Source organism: Macrotis lagotis, chromosome 2 (genome assembly GCF_037893015.1).
Source record: "Macrotis lagotis isolate mMagLag1 chromosome 2, bilby.v1.9.chrom.fasta, whole genome shotgun sequence".
Classification (NCBI taxonomy): domain Eukaryota; kingdom Metazoa; phylum Chordata; class Mammalia; order Peramelemorphia; family Peramelidae; genus Macrotis; species Macrotis lagotis.
The window spans coordinates 226,932,951-226,960,858 of record NC_133659.1 but is presented as its reverse complement, the minus strand read 5'-3'; the positions used below and the strand labels follow the sequence as shown (position 1 = coordinate 226,960,858).

At 35.5% G+C, this 27,908-nt stretch overlaps 1 protein-coding gene and 1 long non-coding RNA gene across 4 annotated transcripts in view; one reads left to right on the top strand and one right to left on the bottom strand.

Moving 5' to 3' along the window:
* Window positions 1–310: 310 nt before the first annotated feature.
* LOC141514314 (uncharacterized) lies at window positions 311–27,908 on the top strand. 3 transcript variants are annotated; one of them, XR_012475994.1, is made up of 4 exons: window positions 311–517; window positions 2,451–2,575; window positions 23,223–23,312; window positions 23,389–27,908. It is a non-coding gene; the product is annotated as an uncharacterized LOC141514314 (long non-coding RNA). The 3 variants fall into 3 exon arrangements; XR_012475993.1 differs by having other exon boundaries at window positions 311–2,575; XR_012475995.1 differs by lacking the exon at window positions 2,451–2,575 and having other exon boundaries at window positions 312–517.
* The window catches only part of TIMP2 (TIMP metallopeptidase inhibitor 2), an 84,591-nt gene continuing 61,877 nt past the window's right edge, over window positions 5,195–27,908 (bottom strand). Inside the window, exons 3-5 of the mRNA XM_074225026.1 lie at window positions 26,997–27,105; window positions 10,865–10,989; window positions 5,195–8,046 (exon numbers count right to left, since the gene is read on the bottom strand). Coding sequence (XP_074081127.1) covers window positions 7,849–8,046; window positions 10,865–10,989; window positions 26,997–27,105 — 432 coding nt within the window. The 3' untranslated portion in view covers window positions 5,195–7,848. The remainder of the gene's footprint in view (window positions 8,047–10,864; window positions 10,990–26,996; window positions 27,106–27,908) is intronic.

Below are 27,908 nucleotides of genomic sequence, written 5' to 3'. Positions count from 1 at the left end.
AAGTGATATACAAATGCAAGTGATCAATTTTTTTTTACAAGACTTGTGATTTCCTCAATATTAAAAGTTCCTCATGAGGAACTTCCTCTACCTACAGTCTCTACAATGATTACTAATTATTATTGTTGTTGTTATGCATAGAGACAAATTGCATGCATCACTTTTTTACATTTTTGTATTATTTAGGTGCAGTCTGCAAGAGCTGGCAAGCTACCATCACAACCTGCGTATTTTGGCTAAATTAGCGTCACTGAATTCTGCTGAAATGCTTGCTGTAGCAACATCTCAGCTTCAACCAGGAAGGAGGAAATCAGCAGAAAAATCATTGACTTGACCTTCAACCACTGTGGTTTAATTTCATAGATGCTAGGCTGCTGACTCTTGTCACATGGTTCATTCCAAATAAAGCAAATCAGCCATTAGAAAATGTGCTTCTTTTAAAGTCAGTTGGTATCAGACTGACAGGCTGCAAGGATGCTTAGCAGATTAAGGCTCACCTAGCACCCTTGGATACAAGGTCAGTGTTTCACATGGTGTGACTGGAACCTATAAGGAAAACTACAGCAGCAATATAGGGAGGAATTCACAGATGTTTCAGAAGGAAGGAATGACAGTGCATATTTTCATTCCAATTCCTGATCATTCAGACAGGGCTTAAAGGAGAAAGGGTACCACTGCCTCTTCTAGTATAATGATAAGCTTAAGTCTAGGTTAAGATAAAAAAATGTTTTGAAAGTACATTTAGAAAATTATAGCCTATTTCATCACCATTATTTCATTTATTATTAATCAGACCCAGAAAGAGCTTTAGAAGAATGATACCACCCTTTCCCATCATATATTCACTCTTCATTTTTTTTTACAGATAATGAAATCAAGTGCTGGACTTGTAGTCTGTTAGATTCAAATCTAGCCTTTCATCCTTAGGCATGACTCAGGGCAAGTTGGTTAACTTGTGTCTCATTTTTATCATCTGTAAAATGGTCACAATAATATTTGTAGTACCTGCCTCATAGAGCTTTAAATAAGATAGTCATATATCACATACACTTTATAAGGTACTTGAAAGTACCACATAAATAGCATTTTTGATTAATTTTCCAAAGACTAGTGAAGGAATCTACACTCCCCACCCCTTTAGTGCTTTCCCACAGCACCATAATGTTTCTTTACTAATGAAATGAGGGCCATTCTAAAATATTCATCACTGTGCTTATAGGATCCTTTAGAATTGAAAGGGACTTTGACTCCCATTGTTTTTTACAGACTGGAGCCAAGAAAGGTAAAGTCATCAGCTCAAGTTCACATAATTTTTTAATTTCAATACTCTTATGTTTCTTACAATTTACTTATCCCAAAATGTGAATATGAGTAATACCACCTTATCACAAAGTGTATCTCTTAAATCAAGAACAGTTATGTGTATATTTCATAGAAGAACTGCCATAAAGAAATGCCTAGTTATTCACTGTGAGAGGCTTACAATGTGGCCTTAATTGTGTGGCAAAAGCCCACATTTCATGATGAAGTTTAAGATTTAGTATTGGTGATTTTTTTTTGACATAACAAAAGAACTGTCTAAATTGTAAAATAAAGGATTAACTTTTAGATTAATGGAAGAAATTTTGTTTGTTTTATTTTTTACAATGGCTATTGGAGAATGCTGGAATTGTTTAGAAAAGAGGTTCTTCAGTCTTCTGAAGAGAAAGTGGGAAGTACAGGGGCAACTTAAAAACAGGACAATTTCTCAGCCATCCAATTCAGTTAATGCTTGGTTAAGGTGAAGACTAGCAGAGATCTCTATATATAACATTCTTCATTCCTTGAATTAAGTATCATAGGGAAGAAAGAAGGTGAGGATCTGTGGTAGGCTGAGGAAGAGAAGCCACAATAAAGCAAGAATGCTCCTGAGAAAATATTCGAGACTCTAGTTGTCTCTGCTGGGAGTAGCAATGATGAAACTTACTATACCATGCATCACTCCCTTATCTTACTCTGGCTGAATCAATAACCTATTCCTCAATTCTGTAAAAAAACAAACTTTTTTTCCTGTATTTTCTATAGGTTCTCAAAAAAAAAAGAAATGGTTTCTCGAAGGGGTGTGTGTGTGTGTGTGTGTGTGTGTGTGTGTGTGTGTGTGTGTGTGTGTGTGTGTTTTCCTGAGACGATTAGAAAAGTAGCTGAGACTGATCACCACTGACATAAAGAGGGAGATGTTCTGATGTTGGGATTCTTCCCTAACTGGGGGGTTCCAACTGAATGAAAATGATAGTGTTGATAATTGATATTTTAGCTTTCCCAAAGCAGAGAAGAGATCAAATAAATCTGGATTCATACCTAAACACAAATTAAGGCAAACAGTGTTCTGGTTGGAGGAGGTTTGGTAATGAGTGAATGCCTCTCTATGACAATGACCTTAGGCAAGTTTCTATTATTTTGCCCTAAAACAGGTTAAAGGAAGAAACCCATTCCCTTAACTCCCCCAAGGGTACAGTGAGGAGGCGTGACTAAAGGAAAAGCCAGACTTTCAGGGATGTTCAGAGGGAGATCTTGGAAAGAATGACTGCCCACCAGGGTAAGGGGTCCAAAGAAATGCTGGTCTTTTTCTTACTCTGACCAGATGTAGACCTATCATACAAATTATTCTGCCAATATCTCCTTAATTTGGAAAGATATTTCATTTAATTGAATTTTTAAGATAATTAACTTATTCAGTCATTGCTAAATGCTGTTAGATATATAAAAGATACTTCCCTTCTTTTAAAAAGAGGTTTCTGAGTCTTATTTAACTTTTTCCTTAATGACTCAGTTTCATTTTTTTGTTTTATTGATGTGTTTTTACATGAAAAAAACATTTACAAATTACCCCAACTTTTTAAGAAGTCTATTGTAAAAGAGTAAAACAAAAAAAAAAAACACTAATACAGTCACCTCATCTGAAAGTTTATGTAACATTTTACATCTCAGTGTTACCTACCTCCATTTTTAAAAATAAGAACTCTATTTCTCATTCTTCTACCCCACTCCATTTCACTGAAAAAAAATTCTTATAACAGATATGATAGTCAAGCAAAACTTAAAGACAAAATAAATCTTATTATGAACCTTAAATCTGTTACATCTCATTTTTACTATAACTAGTTAGTGTAACATTGCAATACCCTAAGAACTCCCAGGGCAAATGAAGAGCTGTTCTGCTTTCTGAATTCTCAGTAGGCTTTAATATAGTTTTTTCTTGGCCCTTACTATCAATTGACACTTTTTGCCATTTTAAGCTAGGAGCAATATAATGGCCTCCTAAAAGTTCACAATGGTTTACTCCTTTATGGTTTTGGAGAATTTGGAGAATTTGTTTTAGATTAAAAGTTAAGAGGGACAGCTAGATGGCACTATGGATAGAGTACTGACCTTAAAGTCAGGAGGACCTGATTTCAAATTCAGCCTCAGATACTATTAACTGGGTGATCTTGGGCAAGTCACTTAACTTTGCTCAAAAACAAGTTATGGGTTCAATTATAGTTCCTCTGAACCCCCAGTTTATAAAGTTCCTAACATTGGGCTTGTGTGTTAAATTGATATATCTAGGTAATTCCATAGCATCTTTGTGATTGAAGCAAAAATCAGATTATTAGGAACATATGGGTAACAAAACAACAGACTCTAATATTATCATATCTGTGGATAGACACTAGGAAGGGAAATGGAAAAAAAAAGCAGATCTTCTCTGGCAATTTCCCTCATCTTTGAATATCGGGCATTCTGTTGAAGTAGACCAAGTCTTCAGCACTTGTAGAGTTGATAACTCTCCTAAATATCTCTTCAAGTCTTTTTCTCCTTTTATTAGCAGCCTGTCCCTAGGCTGCTAATTCTTTCCCATTCAAAACTTTTTGTTGACCTCATTCCTCCTCCACTTTTGAGACTTTATAAACATATATGGTTTGCTGATAGCTCCTCCCTTTTATACAAGTTCCTTAGGGTATGACAGAGTTTCTCAGGCAATAAACAACTGTGATTGATTCAAGAAGTATACAAGGCCCTGTTTACATTTATTTCTGATTAATTTAATAAAAAAGTTATTTTTAAGTGAGAGCAGATAATCAGTGTAACCTCACCCTTATACTGTTATGTATCTGTCTAATGTCATCTCTTTCCCTTCTAATTGGCAACTTCCAATTTAATGTGGATTGGGAAATCAGATAATAAAATTTTGTTATAATTGAGTCAAAAGTAGTGGTTCACAAAATTTTTTTTGCTTATAGCAAAAAAGTAATCATTGTACCCTAAATGTTTAGGTTGGTAAGAAAGAAAAGTTCTCTGGTAGTCTGGTGTCCAGACCTCATTACTGGGGCCTTGAGATTCCTTCACCTTTCCCAACCTTCTTCCTTTATTTTCCTTGCTTCCCCAGGACTTGGAGCCTTGAATAGGGTTGCTAATGTGACCTTTTTAACACTAGGTTGGGAAAGATGGCAGCCACCTACACCTGGGTTTGGGATTGAGAAGTGTCTGAGTTGTGGTGAGGAGTTTCAGAGCACATCAGCAAAACTTACAGCATGTCATGGCATGCCCTTGTTTATCAGTATTCTAAGATAAGAGTAAATAGGTGCTAAGTAAGGACCTGAATGATTTTGCTGAGTATCTTGCTGACCCATGAGTAAAATGCATATGCCTTAACTGTTTGGCTTTTGTGGCATGTGATTTGGCTATTCAGGAACTCTTTTTTTTTAATGGCACTGGCTTCTTTTCAGAGAATTAAATTTGCCAAATAAAAGAACCCCAGATAAATGAGGCACTATTGTAATTTGGTCTACCATATACACATTATGTTTTTGATATGGGTCATTGTGATTGCTACTAGTCAGTTTCTCATTTGGTTAAATTTTATTAACTCTATATGTTCCTAGTTATTGGTACAACACCAAGAATATTTATAATGCAAGTTTTCCTTGGTGAAATGGTTCCTTTGAAGCAGAAAATTTTTCTAACATTTAGAGCTATCCAAAAGGGTAATGAGTTATCTTGGAAAGAAGTGTATTTCTTCATTTGAGGTATCTGAGTACAGGATGGATGACGATTTGTAAGATGTTTTAGAGCATTCTTTTTGGGATATTAGACTTAAAATCCATTCTAACAGAGATTCTGTGATTGTGTTAGAGCTCAGTGTGTGACAAGTTCCTTGAATACAGTGGAGACAACATTTTATTTGATAATACTGTTTATTGTCCAATGACTGAATGTTCACTTAAGAATGATACAAAGCGTCAGAGACATGCACAGACTGCTTGTCATTTTTCAACAACTTTCATGTGTTCCCAGCACAAGAAGGTTTCAGACTTCATATTCCAGCAAAAACATATTGCCCCAAAAAGATCCAAACAAAACAAAACAACCCCCCCAAAGCTTTAAATTATGGCAGCCATTTAGATATTTCTTAATACTTATAAGCAAAGATTTGAAAATAACTATAATGTAAACTTTCTTTAAAAATATTTTGAGTTGCTTGCACAAAGAAGAGCATGGAGGAAGGGTAGAAAGAACAGTGCTTAGATTGTGTAACATATAAATTAAAGCAATGCCAAATGAAGATCCTTCATAAACAATATATACACACACACACATATATATATGTATGTATATATGTATATATGCAGTAATTATTTATTGTAAAGCTACTGGAAGGGCTCCTTATCTCACCTGCAATTGGAGTTTTTTCTTTCCTATTAAGAAAGGAAAGAAGACTAACTAGCAAGGAATAAAAAATATATATATATATATATATTTATTTATATATAGCCTGTCCCCCCAAGACAACTTTCTTAAAGACCTGTTGACTTTGCAGGCATTTGAAAAAAGAAGGTATAAAAAGAGGGGAAAGGAAAGAAGCAAAGGCAATTAAACAGCTAAAGAAAAGGTCCAGAGGAATCTATCTTCATAGACTAACTTGACACTCTTTCCACTCTGTGTCAAAAGCTTCCATTATAGAAACCTTTTAAAAGAAAGTGCAATTCTAACACCTAACAACAGGGCTAGAAGTGGTTAGGAGGTGGAAATACAGCACAGTAATGATAGAACTGATACCCAAAACAACCAGAAAAAAATTTTTTTAAAAAGGAAATCAGAGAAAGAAGTAAATGTCTGTCACATGTCACATATGTTTTAACCAAAGTAAGCAAAATGTTATATTGGCTTGACTAGAGTGAAATCACTTCCATTGATCCAATAAGACATCTTTAAAACCTTCTACTGACATAGAGCATGAAAATGTCCCCAAAGCAGGTCTGCAGGGAATTATTTCTGGATGTTTTCTTAATAATTTTCCATAAAAAAGTAAATTACCTTGGGTTTGTGCTGACTGGATACCAGACAAAAGAGGCTCTGTGCCACTCAGGGGTCACTAATTGTTTTTTGGATCACTGTAAATTAAGCTCAAATGATGAGAGTTTAGTGAAGCAGTTTCACAGAAGAAAGATCACTCATGGACTGCCAGATTTTAGTTTAATTACAATTTTTGTGTGTGTATCTATCTGTCTTTCTTTTGGAAGATTACTTTTACAAAAGGCAAAAAAGAAGTTACATCATCTTTTTGTCATAAGTAAAGATATTTGCCTATCATAATTCTAATCGCTAGGGACAATGAACCATCTTTAGGAAACAGCAAGTAGTATTCTATCCTAGGGCCATCTGATTTTCTTCACTCTTGTGTTTCTGACATGGAAAAATATAAGGAGATAAGTGGCATACTTGGCATTTGGATTGATGAATTAAATTTTGAGATAAGATGCCTCTAAAACAGGCCATGATGCCCTATAGGACCCCAAGCAAAAATAAGAGCTTCATTCAACCTGTTTGCCTCCAAAATCCCTTTCCTCCCTATATAAGAATCCGTGATACTATATTGCTAGCCAAATAGCATTTGCAGAAACCCGAGAGCAAAATGGCAACTGTCAATCTCTTTGGGAGTTTAAAGGAAGTCAAGGAATTTTAACACTAATGCTAGATATACATGTCATCTGTACAACTATGAATGCCTTTTTCAAAGGCATGACATGGAACTCTCAGGATTCAAATTTTAGACCAGAGCATCCTTCATTTAGCTTTTCTCCAAAGTCTGATATTTAGAGTGGAGTGCAATAGATTTCCACTGTGGGAGATAGACTAAAGCTGAAAACTCTGTTTGGCTGGAAATTTTGTTGCCTCTGCATATTTCCAGGGTCCCTGGGGCTCCAATGGATATTCTGTTGAGTGTTAAATTTTAGGTGCCTTCAAAACTAAGAAGTCTGGGTGCTGGTTCTACAAATGGCATTTCATGGTCACTCACTGAGACATGAGATTTTAAGAATCTGTGAAAGGCACAGACACAGGGAAAGGAGGTAGGGAGGAAGAACAGGAAGGGCTTTTGGGAAGGATGGGGACTGACACAGTGAAAATAGAGGGGAAGGAAACTTTATGAAATGAGGGACAATGCCACTCGAGATGAGAGATACCTGGTAGGCCTGCTACACAGAATCTTGCAATGAACCTCATTTGTTTCTGCTAAATGCAACATTCCAAAATAGGGGTGCTGGTAGGGGTAGAGATTTCCAGGGAATTTCCTGGTGGTTATCATTCTGAGGAATGAGAACTGAAAAATACAGCACTTAGCCTGAGTCTAGATAGGATGAGAACTTTGTGCCCTCCTGCTCCCTTACCCTAGAGATATATGGGAAAAAAAAGGAAAATAAAAATCACACCTAATTTTGACACAATTGGATGATTATATTTTCATGCTGTTTCTTGGAAGTAATGTCAGAGTTGGACCTGTCTAAACTCTTGGAGGCTTTTCTATTGGCTGTTAGGGTTCTGCCAGTCCAGTTATGGGTCCTCAATATCAAGAAACTCCTGCTTGGGTGGTGCTGCCCCACGGTACCATGCACAGGAGCCATCACTCCTCTTGATACAGGCAAAATATTTTGCCTGATGCCCATAAATGATCTTCTCTGTGACCCAGTCCATCCACAGGCATTCATCTGGTGAAGATACATAACATGGGATCATGGGGCATCGAGAAATCTAGGGAGAAAATAAAAACAGGATCACAAGACAGTCTTGGGGCAAAGACCAAATTAAGCGAAGAGGATTCTAGGATTTAAAGGTAAAAAAACTATCTAGCCAAGATCTTTCATTATATAAAGAGTAGCCCAGAGAAATCTAAGTAATGCCCAAGTAGCCCAGAGAAATTTAAGTGATGCCCAAGGGAAAAGGTTCCAGAATTGGAATTTTGAACTTATCTACCAGGACTAGATTCACTCTCTATTTTTATCACACTGCTTTTAGATGGGCCACCTTGTTTGAATTCATTTTGCAACCAAAAAAGAGACAGTATCCCCAGTGAAGAAAAGACTAGAGTTTAGTAACCATTCTGTTACTGACATGCAATATGACAAATATCTTGGCTTTCTGAGTTTCATTCCCATATTAGTGTTGTTGGAGCACATGAATATAGCCTGTTTCCCTTTCCAAATTCTCAATTCCATATTAGAAGAATGAAAGGGGCGGAGAGTGGAATGGTGTGGAGATTGATATATACAAATGAAAAAAATTATTATGATTCAGTTTTGAGCCTAGGTGCTTGAAATTAGATAAAAACCATCCTATTTATAAAGCAACTTGAGTCTATGCAAGGTAGTGAATACTTTCACCACATCAGAAATCTAATAAATCATGAAAGACTGAATTTTAATTGTATAGTAGATGATTGATAACTTTGTGAACTGTTAAGAGTTAAAGGTTTAAATCTGGGACATTAGTACTCTGCCTTTTTTAATTTGAAAAGTTTAAGGTAGGGGATGGTACACAAGGAAATAAAAAAGGATCTTCTGATCTTCTGAGCAAAGGGAAAAAATCTTTTGGGAAACTACAGTTCATAAATTTAGTCCCAGTTCCCACTGTGTTTGACTTTCTGTCCACTTAAGGTGGTTAACATTCCTTTTTGTGATTCATTTTTGTGCTCAATAGGATGAGCTATTGTATGAGATCATATGAGAAAGGAAACCACAGGTACAAAATTGGAAGAAGATCTAAGATCCAAAGGATTACTTCTAGGAATCTTCCAAACCTGCTAAGTAAGTTGGGAAGCTAATATATTTATTGGAGGGCATTGAAAAAGTCTAATCTGGTCTTCTTAAAAGGAAAGACCTTTGGATTTAGAAACCAAAGGCTGAATTTAGACGTCAGTTTTTTTTTTAACTCAGTACTACACCAAATGATTAGTTATCAAGGTGATATCTCTTGGCTGACTTTTAAAAAGTCTAGTCTTCACGACAATATTTCAAACCAGCAGAGACAACCTAGATCTACAAATGCCTACAAGTGGAAGGGGCTTAAATGTTGATAAGGGCCTAATACATGTGGCTCTGTTAGAAAAGATACATATGATTACCTTTTTTAGCTGAAATGTAAAACATTCACAGGATTCCCATTCTTCCTACTGAATTCCCTTTCCAGGGTTTATCAGTTGCAGACCATTTAGGCAGATCTGTCTTAATTTGCCTACTCAAAGTTACCCTATTTCCCTTAAAAACTGGTCTGGCACAGCTGAGCCTTAGAATCCTGTAGCCCTGTTGTATTCTTTATATTAGCATTTGCTACTACTCCACCATTATATCCTATGAAATCTGCTTTTTGGGAGCAAATTTGCTGGATTTAGATGTGTGATGCCATATAGCATAGCTAGGCAGAGCACATCTCAAAAGGGTATACCATGAGGCATTTAAAAAAACAGGTGAAAGTTTACTGAGTAATAATAGCTATTATTTTTATTAATAAAATTAAAAAACAAAAGCTTAAACCTAATTTTAAAAAATAAACATCTAAACTCTTCTTAAAAATATAAATGTTGCAGCTTATTTTTTTAAATTTTATATTTTAAATTCAACCTTTGACAAAGAAATTTAACTTTATTTACCTGACCTGGGCTGAATTAACCACTGCTCCCCCTTTCCTCCCTCAACACCTAGTTTAACCAAGTTTATTCCCTCCTTCACTCTTCCAGGGGTCTCACCATATTAGTGCCCAACATTAGTACAGATCCCTAATTGGCTTAACTCACTGAAGCTCAGAACTCCTAAGCAACTGCTCTATCAGCTCCAGTTTTCCTACCATGACCAGTATATGGTTCCTTTTAATCAAACCTTTTCCCTTATCCTAAAATACAGAACAATCTTGTCAGTTGTATATTCTTGGCTAAAAAGGCATCTTTCCAACTGAATCCTGTCCCTCTAGTTCAACACTGCCATCAAGGGTGGCAATGAAATTTAAGGACTAATTACTAGAATTTCAATTTTTAAAACTAACTTTTTTGTTGTTCTTGCCCATAACCATCAGATCCCTAGGGTCACATATGATGGCATGAACATGGAAAACAAGAAGGGAGGCAGAAAGGCTTTGAATGGAACTGGTAACCATCAAGAAATGTCTTTAGAACAAATAAGGCAATGCCATATAATGTGTGTCTGGGCATATAAAGTCCCTGAATTTCAGGGCAACATAATCACCATTTATGAATGGCTCTCTGCACTAGAGCCTAATGAAAGCTATGGAAGGGAACTGATGGGAACTAGAGGAAGAAGTAGGAATAGCAGGAATGGTTATAGGAACATGGGGTTACTAGAGTTTGGGAAAACCAGCAAGTCTAGGTTGCTTCACCAATGTGTGAGGGCCTTGGCACATTAAGATGTACAAGTGCACACATGATGTACCTTTACCATTCCAGTAAGTCAGAATTCCACAGTATGATGGTAAACTGAAGGTTACCATGGAACCACTGCCCTAATATTAAGCATTGGCTGGTCAGCAGCCCCTTGAATGATGGCAGAAATTATCTTCTTACCTTGCATTCACAACCCATCTGGTATCGCTGATTTAGACTCTTCTTCTGTGTGGTACTCAGGGTATCCCAGGGCTCAATGAAGTCACAGAGAGTAACGTGCATTTTGCCATTTCCTTCTGACTTTCCTAAAAGACCCAAGAAAACAATGAACTCTTCTCTTTCTGCCCCTCATTATTATGCATTTGATCTTTTCACTCACTTAAGAGTAAGAGTTTAGTTTCACTGCTAGATTTTCTAGGGTGAATGCAAACTTTAATTGAATCCAACAAATATCTAAGGCACCTCTACTCTGTGCAAGGTCCTAAGTAAGCATCAATCAATACTGGTCTAAATGAATTGAAATGTAACAGTGAATAAAAATGATCCCCACTTTCCTGGAACTTATAATTAAGTAAAAGAGGAGAGAAATGAATTGCTACATATCAAAGTAGAAAAGAAAAAAAAATCTCTTATTAAGAATCTACTATCAGATAAGGCAGAATGTAAGGTGCAAACCCAGAGTCCACATCTTCAAGAAATTTACCCTCTATTAGAGAAGAGAGAATGCAATAAGAGCTTAGAGAAGGGAGAGATTACAAAGACATTTTAGTTAATGACAGAAGATTATTGGACATATATAAATAGTCATAGGTTATCCCTAATAGTTTCCCACACTTTGCAGTAGCTTCCTGACTCAGCTCCCTTCCCTCTTTCTCTGCTAAAGACATCAAACTTGTGATATTCAATGTCTTGGACATGCGGGAAACAAAAGAACTGTATTCAGGGAACAAAAGAATCTGACTTAAGGGAGGGTGGTCATTTTTAAAAAAACTACTGTTTTTTCATCTTTGTAAAATGATACCCTATCAAAATGTTCAAATGCTAAGCAGCCAGTCTCTGACAGGCAGACTGAATAGAGAAACCTTCCTAGGAATTGAAGGACAGTAACTTTCAAGGTGGTATTTTCCTCTTAGATTGTTATCTAAATACACCTTGCTTAATAGGATTTTAGCAGACTCAACTTCAATTATCTTAGGAGCAAATTTCATATAGTGAGGTCATGAATTGGAATACAGTATAGCAAAGTAGTAGTAAAGGTAGTGAAATGTATGCTGACATCACAAATAAATGAGCTGTGACCAATTACCATGGGAGAAAAACCTTGGGTACCTGAATTAAATAAAACCCTTTATGAGTGAAAATAACTGTTTCAAACAGTGCTCTCTTGTCATTTGAACTTCTTAAACTTTGATTTCTATTTTAATTGCTTGGCTTTCCAGAAATATTTTAATTTCATCTGGTTCTACACAGTACTGTTGGGTCCTAAGTGAAGATGTTATTAACAATATATTTTTTTTAACATGTTTGAATCTTTGCTGGAGTGGGATGAGAGAAAAACAAAAGATTTGAAATAGGGCCTAGAGTGGAATTCACTTTTCTTTTGGATACTTAACTGCCATGTAGTAGCTTCTTTAGAGATAGAGAGAGACATAGGGACAATGAGGTACATAATCTATTATGTAGAAGGAAGCTTAAAGACTAGGTGATATAACTTTTCCCTGACCTCTTCTACAACATTTCCAGAAGAGGAGATGAAATCAAATTATTTGAATTCAGTAAACAATTTTAAAAAGTAAAAACAATACCAATTGGTAGGCCAAAAAGAATTTAGAGAGCATCCTTGAAACTGCAGCTTAAAATCTCTCTAGGATGAATGAGATTTGAAATCCTATTCTAACATTCTATTGGGTACCTGCACTAAAGATTCTAGAAGAGCTTTCTGAGGTTTTTCTGGTTCATCATCCAAATGATATCCCTGACTATGGGTATCTGCCATAGCTCTATCCTGAGTTGTCATCTTCTCTTTTTCTATACTTCAATTCCAGCCCCAGTCTCTTTTATGAACTTTAATCATTCATTACCAATTGCCTATTGGACATTTTTAAGTGGATGCTCTGGAGATAGCTTAAATTCAACATGTCCAAAACAAAGTTCATTATCTTTCCTCCATCACATCCCTTGTCTAAATTTCCCCACTTTTGTCAAAGGTACTATCATTCTTGCCATCTTAAGCAGGTTCATAACTTCAGTGATACTGACTTCTCACCCTCTCTTCACTTTTACTCCACACATCTAAACAGTTGCTTAATCTTTCTGTTTCTACTTTCACAACATCTCTAGCTTCTGACCCCTTTTCCTCTACCTTAGTTCAGGCCCCCATTGCTAGATTACTGCCTTACCTCAAGTTGCTCTCCATTCCCAGTCCAGCTTATTGTTATGAAAGTGATTTTCCTTAGGGGTAGATCTGACTATGTCACTTCTTTACCCCATTCCAGTGATTCCCTTGTGTCTCCAAGATTAAATATAAATGTATCTGTTTGATTTTTAAAGTCCTACATTACCTGGCCCATCTTTTCTGCTTGTTTGTACATTAGTCCCATTCCTATACTCTCCAATCCCGTCAAACTGGTCTTTTTATTTTCCTCACACAAAAAATTCTTTACCTCCAGGTTACAGCATCTGTCTCTCAAGCCTGGAATGTACTCCCATTCTTACCTCTGTCTCAAAAAATTCCTTTTATCCTTCAAAATTCAAGATATGTGAACTTTATTGATTTTTCACAATTGCTAGTATTTTCTCTCCCAAATTACCTTGTATTTATTTGTATTTTTATATATAAATTTTGTGTTTAATCTGCATATACTTTTATATGTACTTGATACCCTAGTTAGAAAATTTGAATAGATAACCAACATGTAGAAGCTACTTAATAAATGTTTTGTGGCTGATTGACACCAGAAAACTTTTTTTGCTTATTTTTAAATTTATAAAATTTATAAATTAAAGGAAACAATCAGGAGAAGCACACTGAAGTTATAACACTATAAAGAGACACTGAATCTGAATGTCTCCTGCAGTGCCAAAACCAAACATGTGAAGCTGAGTCACTCAAAGCAAGAGGAGGTGGCCTCTACAGAGTATTACAGTCATTCACTAAGGTACAGCTAGTTCTGGCTACATGGTTTTGTTGTTCCCTATGATTTCTGGTTAAGCCTTGGCTAAGGGGGGTCCTAATGCCCACAAGCACAAGACTTACTTCGGAAGTAAACAACAGATTCTATTTAGAGTCATCTGACTGAACCTGGGAAAGAAGGTTAGATCAATTACTGTTTAAGGAGAAGAACAGAATTTTCAACAGAATAAGTTAGTCTTGTCTTTTCTATGATGTTTACTAAATCTATCACAAGTGATAAAATGCTTCCCAATTAGTAGAAATGCTGGTAATGTCCCAGGTTCTGTGGTCAATTGGCAGGCAGCAATTATAGCAAAGTTATGATATAATCTATATCAGGAATCATTTATCTTTTCTGGCAATCTGGTGAAGCCTATAGACCCCTCCCAGAGTGATATTTTTTAAAAAAATAAAATGTGCAGGATTAATAAGGAAACCAATTTTGTTGAAATATTGTCTAGTCATTTCAGTCATGTCTGACTCTTCATAACTCCATTTGGAATTTTCTTGGCAAAGATACTGGAGTTATTTGGCATTTCCTTCTTCATCTCATTGTACAGATGAAAAATGGATTCAAGCAAGGATAAATGAATTGCTCAGGCTCATGGAGCTAATAAATGTATGATGCTGGATTTGAACTCAGGAAGATAAGTGTTGCTGACTTCAAGGGGGACACTTTAACCATTGTGCTACATAGCTACCCTTTGTTGAAATAATGATGCAATTTTTTTTCTTCATCCAAGTTAATGAATCCTCTGAAATCTATCCACAGACCTCTCTGTGTATCTCAATTTAAAATCCTTGGTAAGACCCTAGAAGATAATGATAAAATACTGGATTTCTCCCATTTTCTTTGACCATTAAAAAATCATAGGGGAGATGAAAATAACCTTACAGATTATTAATTCCAATTCATTTTAGAAATCCAATTCATAAGTACTTGTTTATTAAGGTCCTGCTGGGCAAAAATCACTGTGGGAGAATACAATGTGAGAATATGATGACAAAACAAAATATAGAACCTGCCACTTGGGAGAAACAACATAAAAACAGAGAAGCATAAAATAATTTGAGGATGAAGCTGAGAACAATAATAAATAAGGGGTTTAGGAAAGGTTGCCCAATGGATGTCACATGAGCTAAAAGCTTCCTTCAAGACCCTGTTCAAGCATCCCCTTCTATAAGGTTTTCCTGATCCTCACAACCGTTCTGTCTCTCTATCTCTCTTATATATGATTCCTTTCTATTAATTCTTTTTTATATTTGTGTAGTATAGAGATACCAGTAGAGACAATGGGTGCAGTAGAGAAGACTTAGGTTCAAGTTTGTCTCTTTTCTATAATAGTTAACTGATCTTGGACAAGTCACTTAAATTTTCACTAGTCTAGGCAATCCTCTAAAGCCACAAGTTGCAAGGAGGGTACAGATCAGCTTGATAAAGTGAGCTTTCTCTGTGCCAAAAAAAATCACAGCTCCAGTTCCAAATTTATTCTGTACATATTTATCTATATACTTATTATTTCTCCTCAGGTAGAATGTTAGCTTCTTGTGAGTAGGGATCATTTTATTCATTGTATTTGTATCCACGACTCCCCCATAATATCTGGAACACAGCAGGTGTTTAATAAATACTTTTTGATTAACTGAGTGAAAGTAATGTGCATGCATTAAGTCTGGATGGGTTTTAAATGTCAAGCTGGAGAGTTTTTACTTTATTCTAGTGTCATTTGGACTCTAAATTAGGAGAATAACTTTGTCAGAAATATGTTTTAGGAAGATTATGTTTTCAGAAAGATGATATGGAAAAGGGAAGAGATGGAAGTTGAGAGTCTAATTAGGAGACTGCCCCAATGGTTGGTCTCAAAGACCTTTGGTCTCAAAGGTCAAAATGATAACACTACAGTATGTCCAACTATGGTTCATCAGATCAATATGAATTCAGGATGCTCCACTATAGGTCAGGCACAAATAGGACACATAAACACTTGGAGTAGAGATGTCTAAATTTGTGCATCTCATGTTTCTTTTGAACTACTGCAATTCTGCTTCATTCACAGAGCACAGCACCTTCTTTGATGCAAGGATTCCATGTGGATTGATAGTTCAGCAAGAGATGATAAGGGAATTGAGCTAGGGTAGGGTAGTTGAAGAAAACAAGACTCAAAGACGTAAAACCAAGTTGTCTAGAATCACATAGCAAGTAAATAATATTTAGGTGAGACTCAAAATATAGATTTTCTGACACCAAGTTCAAGAGCTACAGGGAATCCCAGAGTCACATTCAAGTAAAAGCCTGTGAAGAAAATAGGAGCCTTGTGAACTTTGGGAATGATCAGGTTGAATTACTCTTTTAACTGAGTGACAGAACAAAAATTACACTACTATCTTTTGAGTTCTTTTCCTCTTTGCCACTTGAGGGCTGTTGTGGTAATAGATATCTTTTTGGGCAGTGATTGTGTAATAAATGTGGATAGAATGCTAAAAGCCTGTCAAAAATTAAGAGCTTCCTGATTTTGGGAGAAGGAAGCAGGATCTCAATCCTGGGTTCCCAGGAATCTGAATCCCAATTCAACATGTGGGTTTTCTGATATGTAAGAGAATGTCATTGGAGTAGACTAAAATGGCAATAGCATCACAGAACATAAATTTCACTTATGTGACAACTTTTCCTCCTTATATGACTCTTGCTTATGTCTTCTCATAGAGTATTCAATGTGTTGGGAACCTTTCTCAATCAATTGATCAGGAAGTATTTATTAAGCATTCCTAGGAGCCAGGCATTGTACTAGGGAGACATGTAAAATGAAATAATCCTGGCATAAAATCACATTCTAATATGGAATGTCAATGAATGTCATAAGTCATATGAAAATACATACAGTATCTTTCCCCCATATTCTTTGTTTTATAGTTTGAGGTATATGAATAATCATAGGCATTTCCCTAAGAATTGTGTAGAAAATAATTTGTGACTTTAATTGAGCAAATTAGTTTTACATTTTGGTAGTCATTTCTAGTTCTTTCTTTACTTCTCAAATCAGACTTCTAAATTATGCTTTCCTTTGACCCTTTGAGATAGCCACTAGCACTTTTTCATGAGAGAAGTATAAAGGAAACTTACGCTTTTTTTAAAAAAACTGTGGGTCCATAGAGTTATTTTGGAAAAAAAGATACTGTTATTCATCAGTTACTCTTCTAAAATACAGGAAGAGTCTTCTGTGACAGGTCATGTGTTCTACAAGGAGGATTATATGTGGAGACAAAGTAATTACTTGGGAGAGTTGGAGATGAAATTGAGATCTCAGCGCCATGTTACTCATTGTTCTCTGATGATTTCATTCTTGGTCAATTTGTTGCACAAAATGTAACTAAACTTGTAACATAAAGGCAAATGAGATGTGCTGAAATAGAATCGAGTTTTCTTAATGTTCCTCTGCAATCACTTAAATGTTTTATCTTTAAGGAAGAAATATTTTGTACTTTGTATGGCTATAGCAGGGAGATCAGCTGTCATTGTACCAAGTATCATCAATGCTTTTTTTTGCAGAGACTTCCTTGTTTGGTTGTAATACAGGAACTTTGGGGGTTCTTCCTTCACTTTAGCACCTAAACCCTATATAATCTACCAATCTCTGCCTTAAGCCAGAAATGCCTTGTTGTCTCTGACTGTTGTTTCAACTGGGGTTATTCATTGCTGTGATGTGTTGAATAAAATGTTGGTGGTTCTTAAAAATTCAAGGTTTCATATGGAAAATGGTGCCTGAGGTTCATCATCAAGGAAGAGAAATTAGTAAAAGGCAGAGGTAAGAAGGTCATGCTTCCCAGGTATGGGGACAGCCCGTGCAAAGGCATGGAAATGAGAAATGGAGGGTCATGTGAGAAGAACAGAAAGAAGACCAGTTTGGCTGGATCACAGACTGTGAGTTTGTGATATTTCATGTATCATTTAATAAATATCTGTTCCCTTATTTCTTTTCTACTCAAGTCCACTATCCAGCTCTTCAGTGCTCTTTGCATGACCTGTAACTTTAATTCTTTGGAGATTGTGGTATTTCATATTTTACAGTTAAAGAGCATTACTAGAAGAATGTTGATAGAGAAGTTTGAGTCTTTTTTCAGAGAGTGTTAGCCAGAAAGTAATGATAGCTAGCATTTCTATAGCTCAAAGTTCATCAATCGTTTTATATATTACTATATTTAATTATTTGTAGATTAAAACTGCACTAAGACTTTTGGGACCCCTATATTGTGTCTTTTGGTCTTTATAACAATATTATGACACAGATGCTTCAAGTAATCTTATTCCTTTATTATAGATGAGAAAATGTAAGCTTGTAGAAGTTAAATACTTACTTTGCCCATAGTCAAATAAGATAATTAATATCAAGGATGACGTAAGAACCCAAATCTTTCCAGACTCCAAGTGTAGTAGAATCCTCTCACACTATTTTACATTGTCATTTTTAGGAATTTCATGTATTATTTTCCTTACATAACTTTAGAATCACTTATATGACCTTGATTTGAGAGTTAGAAGATTAGGAAAGTTTAGAAACTTTAGAAAATAAAGAGAAAAGCTACTAGTCTGAAGGCAAAGATCCTTAGGAAAAGTTCTAAGGAAAAAATACGACCTATAGCTCAGGACACTACTTTATTTAATTAGCTTAATCTGAGGTCAGTTCCTATTAGCACCTGCTGCCCCTAGCAACCTGACCAGCTCAGGCCAAGCCTGGGATTTCTTCACATTATTTACAGGCTCCCCTTCCCCCCTTTTCTTTAAGAACACAAGGTAAGATACAGCTCATTTGTACTAGTGTCTAGGCTCTGACCCACAGGGAAGTTATACAAATTCAAACTTAGGACCAGTTGATAAAGAAAAACCTTTTCCTCAAACACTGTAGCGAAGGAATTTCTAGCAAAACATTATTAGTATTTTACACTTCCTCAAAAGGATAGAGGTTTGAGATATTTGGATTTGGGAATCATGTTAGGTGATCAGACTCATAAAAACAGATGAGGTAATGAAGTTGGTGGGGCAGAGAGAGGAAGTGGACAGGGCTAAGCATCTTGTCCAAGATTATACCGGTGCTACTCTGTTGGAAGCAGCTTGTCTCTAATTTCAGAGCAAGCACTCTGCATTGTTGCAGATAGATAAGAAATAACATGCAATTTTTTCAAGTTAGTTTCATTTTCTGAGCTGTCAACACCAGCAGTTTCTGCTTGAGATTTTTTTTTAAGTTTTTGCAAGGCAATGGGGTTAAGTGGCTTGCCCAAGGCTATACAGCTAGGGAATTATTAAGTGTCTGAGACCAGATTTGAACTCAGATACTCCTGACTCCAGGGCTGGGTGCTCTATCCACTGCACCACTAGCTTCCTCCTTGAGATTTTTCAAAAATCATCTTCACAAACTTTTAAAGTCTGAAGTTTGCCCATATTTAATATTCCTTCTCTTCTTTGTTAACTTACTTTTTAATTTAGTTGTGTTATCAGATATAGAATAATTTCTTTCATATATCTTTGTTAAACACAGAACAGTAAACACAAAACAATAATTTAAACACAGAACAATAAGTTGGGATTGGAGAATTCAGCAAGGTGTCTTGGAAATAAAATTCTGAGAGCTTTCAATATTTTGTTACAGATTTTATTGCAAAACTGTTTCAATTCTATAAAATTTGGGTATCAGTAGAGATGAAATAGCTTAATCCTAAAAAAACTGTGGGTCAAAAAACAAATAAAGACAACAGATAATTTCATCAAAGAAAATGACAACAATGAGACAAAAGTCAACCCTTTTAGGATACAAAGAAATCCTCCCACACATTTGTGTTACTAAAACCCTGAAGTTCCCACCAGACTGTATAATGATCAAAAAATACAATGAGAAAATACAGCAAGTGATTTTTTTTCTCCCCAGAACCACACAAGTTATGGAAAAGCCCAGGGGCAATAGGAAAGGGCACTTCTTCAGCAAAGTCATCATTGATGGCCTTCCTGTATATAATTTGAAATCTATTAAAAGCAGCAGAAGGCTCCCATGAGAAAGTGCCAGGGTGGGTAACTTCGAAGCTACAAAGAGTAGCAGCAAGATGCTGGACCACTTGGTTTCACAAGACTAAGACCAGGATAGCCTAGATTCAGAGGCTCAGCTTCCTGTTCTGAAACACGAAAGATCCAGCACTATGAAACTCAAGTAGGAGGGTCAAATCTCAAAGGTGGGGATGTGTATAAGAATTCAGGGGTCCAGAGTGAGGCCAAATAGAGCTGACCATACCATTCAAAAGTACAGAGAGGGCAGAGTCTAATCTTGTATCTCACTTCCAGAACTGTCAAGATAAATGAATCAAAGAATACTCTAAACAATATAAAAAATTATTCTTTCATGTCTTTGGAAACATCTTTTGTGGTGTTTAAATTTAGAATCAAAAAAATTTACAAAAAAATATAAAAAAGGGAAAATTTAAATGTAAGCAAACCTTGAGGTAAAGACAAAGAATTCAATTTGTGATGTGTTCAATATTCCCATTAAATGTTTAATAAATAATTCTGATATAAAAATAACTAAAATTTAACAAAGCAATTAATAACTTCAGGAAAGTAATAGGATAAACAAGCTCATAAAATCATTAGCCTTTCTATATATCAACAACAAAAATCAGCAGGAAAAGATAAATGCAATTCCTTATAAAAAGAACTATAAAGTATAAAATATTTGGAGCCCAACTACCAAAACAGATAAAGAAATTATATGAATATAAAAACAAGACACTTTACAAAAATAGAGAACTAAATAATTGCTTATACTTTAAACTATAAATTGCCATGCTGATACATTAAAAATGAAATATTAGCTAAATTAACTTGCAAATTCAGTTCCACACTGATAAAACTACCAAATTGTAGAACTAGAAAAATACTAATGAAATTCATTTGGAAGAACTTTTGGATTATGAAGAGATAGTTAGTTCTCAAAAGAAGTAAGGCAAATTCAACAACCTTGTGAAAAAATTCTCCTTAGTACTAAAAATAAGATTAAGCCCTCACATTGATCAGATTGTCGGAAATGACAAAAACAAAAAAAAAATGGACAGCTTCTGAAGACAGAGAGGTAGTAGTGGTTGTAGACACCACTTATACACTACTGATGGAATTGTGCAAGTGGTCCAACCATTCTAGAAAGTAATCTCAAACTATTCACTCAGTGTTACTCATCTGTGCATAGCCTTTACAGCACACACACAAAAAAAAAAAGATAAAAAGAGAGGGCAAGGATATATATATATATATATACACAAATATTTATATTTTCAATTCTTTGTGGTATATTAAGTAACTATTTGTTTCTATCTTATCACTTATATGTTCAGGAATAACTTTTGACCAGATACTGAGATAGAGCTATAGAGGTCTATCTCCCTTTTTGATATAGGTATCTTATTTTTTTTTTGGCATAGTCAGTCATGAACATGGTGTTCTTTTTTTCTTTAACTTTGCATAGATAGGTACTGACTGTGCTTTGGAAGATTGACCCCAAGGTACTTTTTTATATTTTAAATGACTTCCCTTTCTATAATTACCTCCTGAATTTTACTTTATTATACAAAGATCCTATTGATTTTTGTAGATTTATTTTGTAGCTTACAACTTTGCTAAAACTGTGAATTGTTTCAGTTTGTGTCTTTGCTTATTTCTTCAGATTTTCTAAGTAAGTCATTATGTCATTTGAAAATAGGGATTTTTTTTCTTGTCCTTTCCCTAGCTTTAGTGCCTTTAATTTCTTTCTATCTGATTGCTAGCATTTCTAGAATGATATTAAAAAATAGCAAGCCTTGCTTTTTTCTTGCTTTTACTGGGAAACTAATGTTTCCCCCATTGAATATAATGCTTGTTTTTGGTTTTAGATAAGATTTTTTTTTACACAGTAAAAAGGTCTCTCTATCTAGCAGTTAACTTTTTAAAAAAAAATCAAGGATCCCTTTCAGTAGTTTTGTGAAAGGCACAGATTCCTTCTCAGAATGTTTGTAAATCATAAAACAAAATACAAGGAAATAAAAAAATTACAAAGGAAGCCAATTATATTAGTTATCAAATTATTTCTTTTAAAAAGTTCATGCTATGCCCAAAGGGCAACAAATATATGCATACCCTTTGATCCACTAATACCACTACTGGGTCTACACCCTGAAGAGATGATGAAAAAGGGTAAAAACATCACTTGTACAAAAATATTCATAACAGCCCTGTTTGTGGTGGCAAAGAATTGGAAATTAAGTAAATGTCCTTCAGTTGGGGAATGGCTTAGCAAACTGTGGTATATGTATGTCATGGAACACTATTGTTCTATTAGAAACCAGGAGGGATGGGAATACAGGGAAGCCTGGAGGGATCTGCATGAACTGATGCTGAGTGAGATGAGCAGAACCAGAAAAACACTGTATATCCTAACAGCAATATGGGGGTGATGATCAACCCCAATGGACTTGCTCATTCCATCAGTGCAACAGTCAGGGACAATTTGGGGCTGTCTGCAATGAAGAATACCATCTGTATCCAGAGAAAGAACTGTGAAGTTTAAACAAAGTCCAAGGACTATTATCTTAAATTTAGAAAAAAAACCTGATATCTTATTATCTGATCCTGCTATCTCTTATACTTTGTGTTTCTTCCTTAAGGGTATGATTCCTCTCTCATCACACTCAATTTGGATCAATGTATACCATGGAAACAATGTAAAGACTGGTAAATTGCCTTCTGTGTGGGATGGGGGAAGGAAGTAAGATTAGGGGAAAAATTGTAAAACTCAAAATAAATAAAATCTTTATAAAAAGAAGTTCATGGATCTCAAGTTAGAGGACCCTCTTCCATGCATATAGTCTGTAGGATTTTTAGTATAATTGAGTATTAGACTTTATCAACAGTATTTTCTGTATCTTATTGGAAAGTGGCACCAATGAATCATTAAAAAAAGTAAACAGAGGAGAACAGTAAGAAAAAAAAATCCAAGTGGGACATCGTATAAATTCAGTTTCACTACATGGTTCTTTTTTCTAATATTTCTTTTAGATGCAATTGTTCTTTTTTTGCTGATAACTACCAAGTTCATAATAATAATTAAAATAAAGTTTTTAAAAGAAAAGAAACTGAGCAATACAGACATTTAGTGACTTGATACACAGTAAGTTAGTGATGTGAACCTGGGTTCCTGATTCTTCTTTTAAAGCTGGATCTAACTTAAACACATCACATTTCCTGATACAAGTCTCTTTAGTTATTATGTATATTCATGTAATTCATATATTATGTTATAATATATAATTTCTTTATTATAATCTATATCTATATTTTCTTTATTATTTCTTTTTCAGATTCCTTCCAGGGTAACAAATAGGCCAGATCTGAAAAATTTCTGAAAGGTAGCAGATCCTGCAATGTCTTTCAAACCACAATCATATCACGTGAGTTGAAATGGTCCTCTGGGCACTATCTCTATCCATTCCACACCTAAATGTGAATCTATGTTATATCCCACAGGTAATCATCCATCTTCTTGCAACCTGCTCTTATTGCTGAATCCTTCTACTCAGATTCCAGTAACCAAAGAGTTAGAGGAGTTTGTTAACTTTTACTCCAAATTTGAACTTGGTGAGTTCTCACTAAATCTAGCCAAGCCCAACTCAATCAAATTCTTTCACAGAGGACATTTTTCTGACCTGCTGTCACCATTTCCCCACCTCTCTGGAACTATGATCAAGTCAACATTGTATCACTGCTTTTGGAAAGAGTGTATCACTGACAGTCCTATTGTTGCTGGAAGTTTAGATCTATAAACTTAGAGAAGAATAAGGCTCAATTCACACATGGAAATGAATAACTGGTACCTGAGTATTTTTGGTGAAGGCTTCTGGGGACTATTTCAATTCAATTCAATAAATGAATAAATACTTATTGAGCTCCTGGTGAATGACAGGGGAGACATGAAGATAAAATAAAAATTCAATTCAGGTGCATAGGTTCACAAAACACTTTCTTTCCAGAAACTTTAAAAGAGGTGAAGTGCCTTGCTCATGGGTTAAACGGCAGAGTTGGGACCTATCCCAACTCCAGGCCCTAAGATCTCTGGATAGGCCCTCCCTACCCAAAAGAAATTTAATAAGGCAGTGGGGAGATAAAGACCGCATGCAAACAACTATTATGTAAAAGAAATCATGATAAGCACATAAGAGAGGTACCAAGAGGTACCAAGTATTAAGCATCATGTTAATAGACCTGGAATCTGAAATCATTCTTGGGTGTCTTTTGTTTTTGAAGTGAATTGTGACTAATCACTGATGAAGTCTTCCTATTAAAAATGGAATGAGACCTTTAAAAATGGGATGGACTTTCTGCTTTCTCTTATTATCAACAAATAGGGGATCTGCCCAAATGTTTTTAAAAAGATCCTTTTAGGCTCTTAGGACAAAGTAATAAGCATGAGGTTTACAGACCTGGCAGCTGTTTAAGAAATCACTATTAGGTGTCTTTTGTTTTTGAAGTGGATTGTGACTGATGAAGTCCTCCCATTAAAAATTGAATGGGCCCCTAAAAAATGGGATGGACTTTCCACTTTCTCTCATGATCTATAAATAAGGGATCTGCCCAAATGTCTCTAGTAAGATCCTTTTAAACTCTGGGATTCCAATATAATTAGTTTCCTTTGTAAGGAGTCAGTAAGGAACCAGAAAGACAAATCCCTGCCAGTTATTAGCTTTAAGTTGCTTGAAAGAAGGAGCTTTTCTTGTTTATCTTGGAACCCCCACCATCTATTGTGTTGCTTTGCACATAGTGGACACCTATTGTTTGTTGCACTATAGTGAAATTCATCTGTCTAAAGCATCACTATCACCATATAGATCAAATAGAAATATGGCACTGGGTTGTTGTGAGGATGAAATGAGAAAACCAAAGTGAAAATTCTTAAGCTGTAAAATACTGTATAAACATTTAACTATTATGTAATATAAACAAAACTACTTTTACTATTGACAATGACTAGATATATTTTGTTTCCCACATCATCTGGTCCAGTTGTTTTTACTGCAAAGCAGTATCTTGAAGCAACCACTAGAGGGCAGTACAAGAAGATATAAAAATAATGGCAATCATTCTCTGCTTTTCATTTAAAAGGGACTGTCAAAGCTCAGTACTCTGCAGCATTGAAAAAGAGACTAGTTTGATTCTGGTACAATCCTTTCCCACAGGTTGTTCTAGACTTTCCCAGTTTGGAATAAAACTAAGAAAAGTAAGGGAAAGAGATCCTTGAGAAACATGAGAGTACTGTACTGAATGAAGGAAAACTGGGACAGAAAACCTAATGAAGCAAAGGGAAGAGAAATTAATTCTATTCATTCTACTTGAACATTTTGATACATTCAAAAAGTGTCTCCCTCTTCCCTGAGAGCAGACTCCATTTTCTGTCTTTCTTTTGTATCTCCAGAGCTCATCACGGTGTCTGATACATGGTAAATCTTGTTGACTTGACTTCCTCTCCATTTGCTCAAGTGCTACTTCTTAAGGGTTCAATTAAAGCCATTTCCTCCATTAAGTCACCTGACTGCCTTAGTCACAATATTCTCTTCTTTATCTGATGTTCTACAACATTTATTACTACCTGTGTACGTATGTATGTACATATGTGTATATATGCATTTAAATACATACATACATTTTAAGAAGCTTGCTTAACTTAGTGAAAAGAACCATAGACTTCAATTAAAAGGATCTGGATTCAAATCTCAATTCTTATACTTACAGCTGGGTAACCCTGAGTCAGTTTAGAGGGTCACAGCTTTAAAACTGTAAGAAAATACAGAAGCCATTGAATCCAAATCCCTCATTTAACAGAGGGGGAAACTGAGGCACAGAGCAGTTAAGGGATCTCAGAGGTAAGTTTCTGAGGCAGGATCTAAAACCGCTTTCTAGGATCAGTGCCTTACTTATACCACCATACCGGCCTCTTTACCTATAAAATAAGAATAATTTTTAGATGCCTCAAAGGATGCTGAAAGGAAACTGCTTCATAAATTTCCTATTCCATCTTTTGCCTCTGTACTTTTACTTAAACTATCTCTCATGTCTTTCAGAATCTTCATCTTCCTTTAAGATTCAACTCAAATTCTGTCTCCTGAGAAGTCTTTCCTGAATCCTCCCCTCTTTCCTATCCCAATTATTAGTGCATTATCCCTTCTCAAAATATTCCTGGCATTCTTCAATCACTCCTTTGCTCCTCTCACTCTTTCTGGTTCCTTAATGACTCCTTACAAAGGAAACTAATTATATTGGAACCCCATTGTTTAAAAGGATCTTACGAGAGACATTTGGGCAGATACCTTATTTATAGATCATGAGAGAAAGTGGAAAGTCCATCCCATTATATTTAGTGGTGTTTCAGTTGGATGCTTCCACTAGAATGTATGACAGATATTATTTTTATGTTTGTATCTCCAATACCTAACATAATTTCGTGTTATGGTAAGAGTTAAGATGGAAGGAAGAAAAACTATGTTAAATACATAAATACTATTTCAATTGATCCTTCATCACAACCCTGTGAGATAGGCATTATTATTATTATTATTACTCCTATTTTATAGTTAAAGAAAATGAAACAGAGTAAATGACTTGCCCAAAGTCACACAGCTTTTAAATATCTGAGGTAAGATTTGAATTCAAGTCTTTCTGATTCCAGTTCCAGTATTCCATCCTTTGAGCCACCCAGCTGAAAGTATCTAGGTACCAAATATTCTAACAAGTTTTAAGTATATTAAGCCTTTTAAAAACACCATATAAATAAAATAATAAAAATAGAAGACCTTTATTTTGATATTTGATAACTTGCTGCTTTATAGATTTCTCTATATAATATGTGAAAAGAACAATAGCTCTGAGGACCCAGGTTTAAATCCTTTATGACCTTGGGCAAGTCACTGAAACTTCTACAGCCTAAATTACCTCATGGTAAAATGACTAGGTCTTGGAATTAAGCTAAAAGGTGGAGTCTAACTCTAAATCTATGATTCTTTGGAGTATGATGCATTGGAGCTGAGTTATCCCAAAGTCTCTCCCATGGTTTGTACCAATCTCCAACTAATGACTTCACATACCTGCAATTAGGTATTCCTTTTTTCCTCCAGTGTCCAATGAGACTCCACATACTGCTGAGGATGGAGCAGTATAAATAAACTCGATATCCTTATCAGGTCCTTTAAACATCTGAAGGGGAAAAAAAAGGAATGGAAAAAAAAAGTAAAGCTCTGAGAGAGATTGCCCAGTTCTTCTTTTAAAGAAATTCAGAGACTTCTATATCAATGGGGTAGCTCAGAACTCTCCAATTTGCCTTTTCATCACTTTACTTTTATCTCAGTTAGGGGCCATTCATACACACCCTGCTTTAGTTACAACTTTGATTATTGCCACGTTTCAAGAATACGGTTGCAGTGTAAAGTGAGGCACACCTGTACAAAGTAAACAGATCCCTTTCTTTGAGACCTAGTTACAGGTCCTGATGCAAAAACATCCATGTTCCCCAACATAACAAAGGACATAACAAACGGAAGGAATGTAAATTCTGTTCCAGCAGTCCCATGGTAAAAAGGATATTGGACTGGAGGGTAGACTGAGGCAGAAAGAAGCAGAGAGACTGTTCTGGAGTTGTCCAAAAGGTGAACTCCATGTGGAACATCTAAAACCTTCATACTACTATTTAACTGTATTGTACAGGTGCAGGACACATTGTTGGGGTCCATGTCATAGAAATCTTTATGAGCTAAAACTGCTGTTTCTTTCTTTCTCATATTATTAGGCAGGTAGCTAGGTAGCACAGTGGATAAGAGCCAGGCCTGGAGTCGGGAAGACCCAAGTTTAAATTTGTCTTCAGACACTAGATATGATCATGGGCAAGTCATTTCACTTCTATTTTCCTCTGGAATATGGGGATTATAGTACCTACAACCCAGGATTGTCATGAGGATTAAATTAAATAATAATGAGCACAGTAGATAGCACACAGTAAGCAT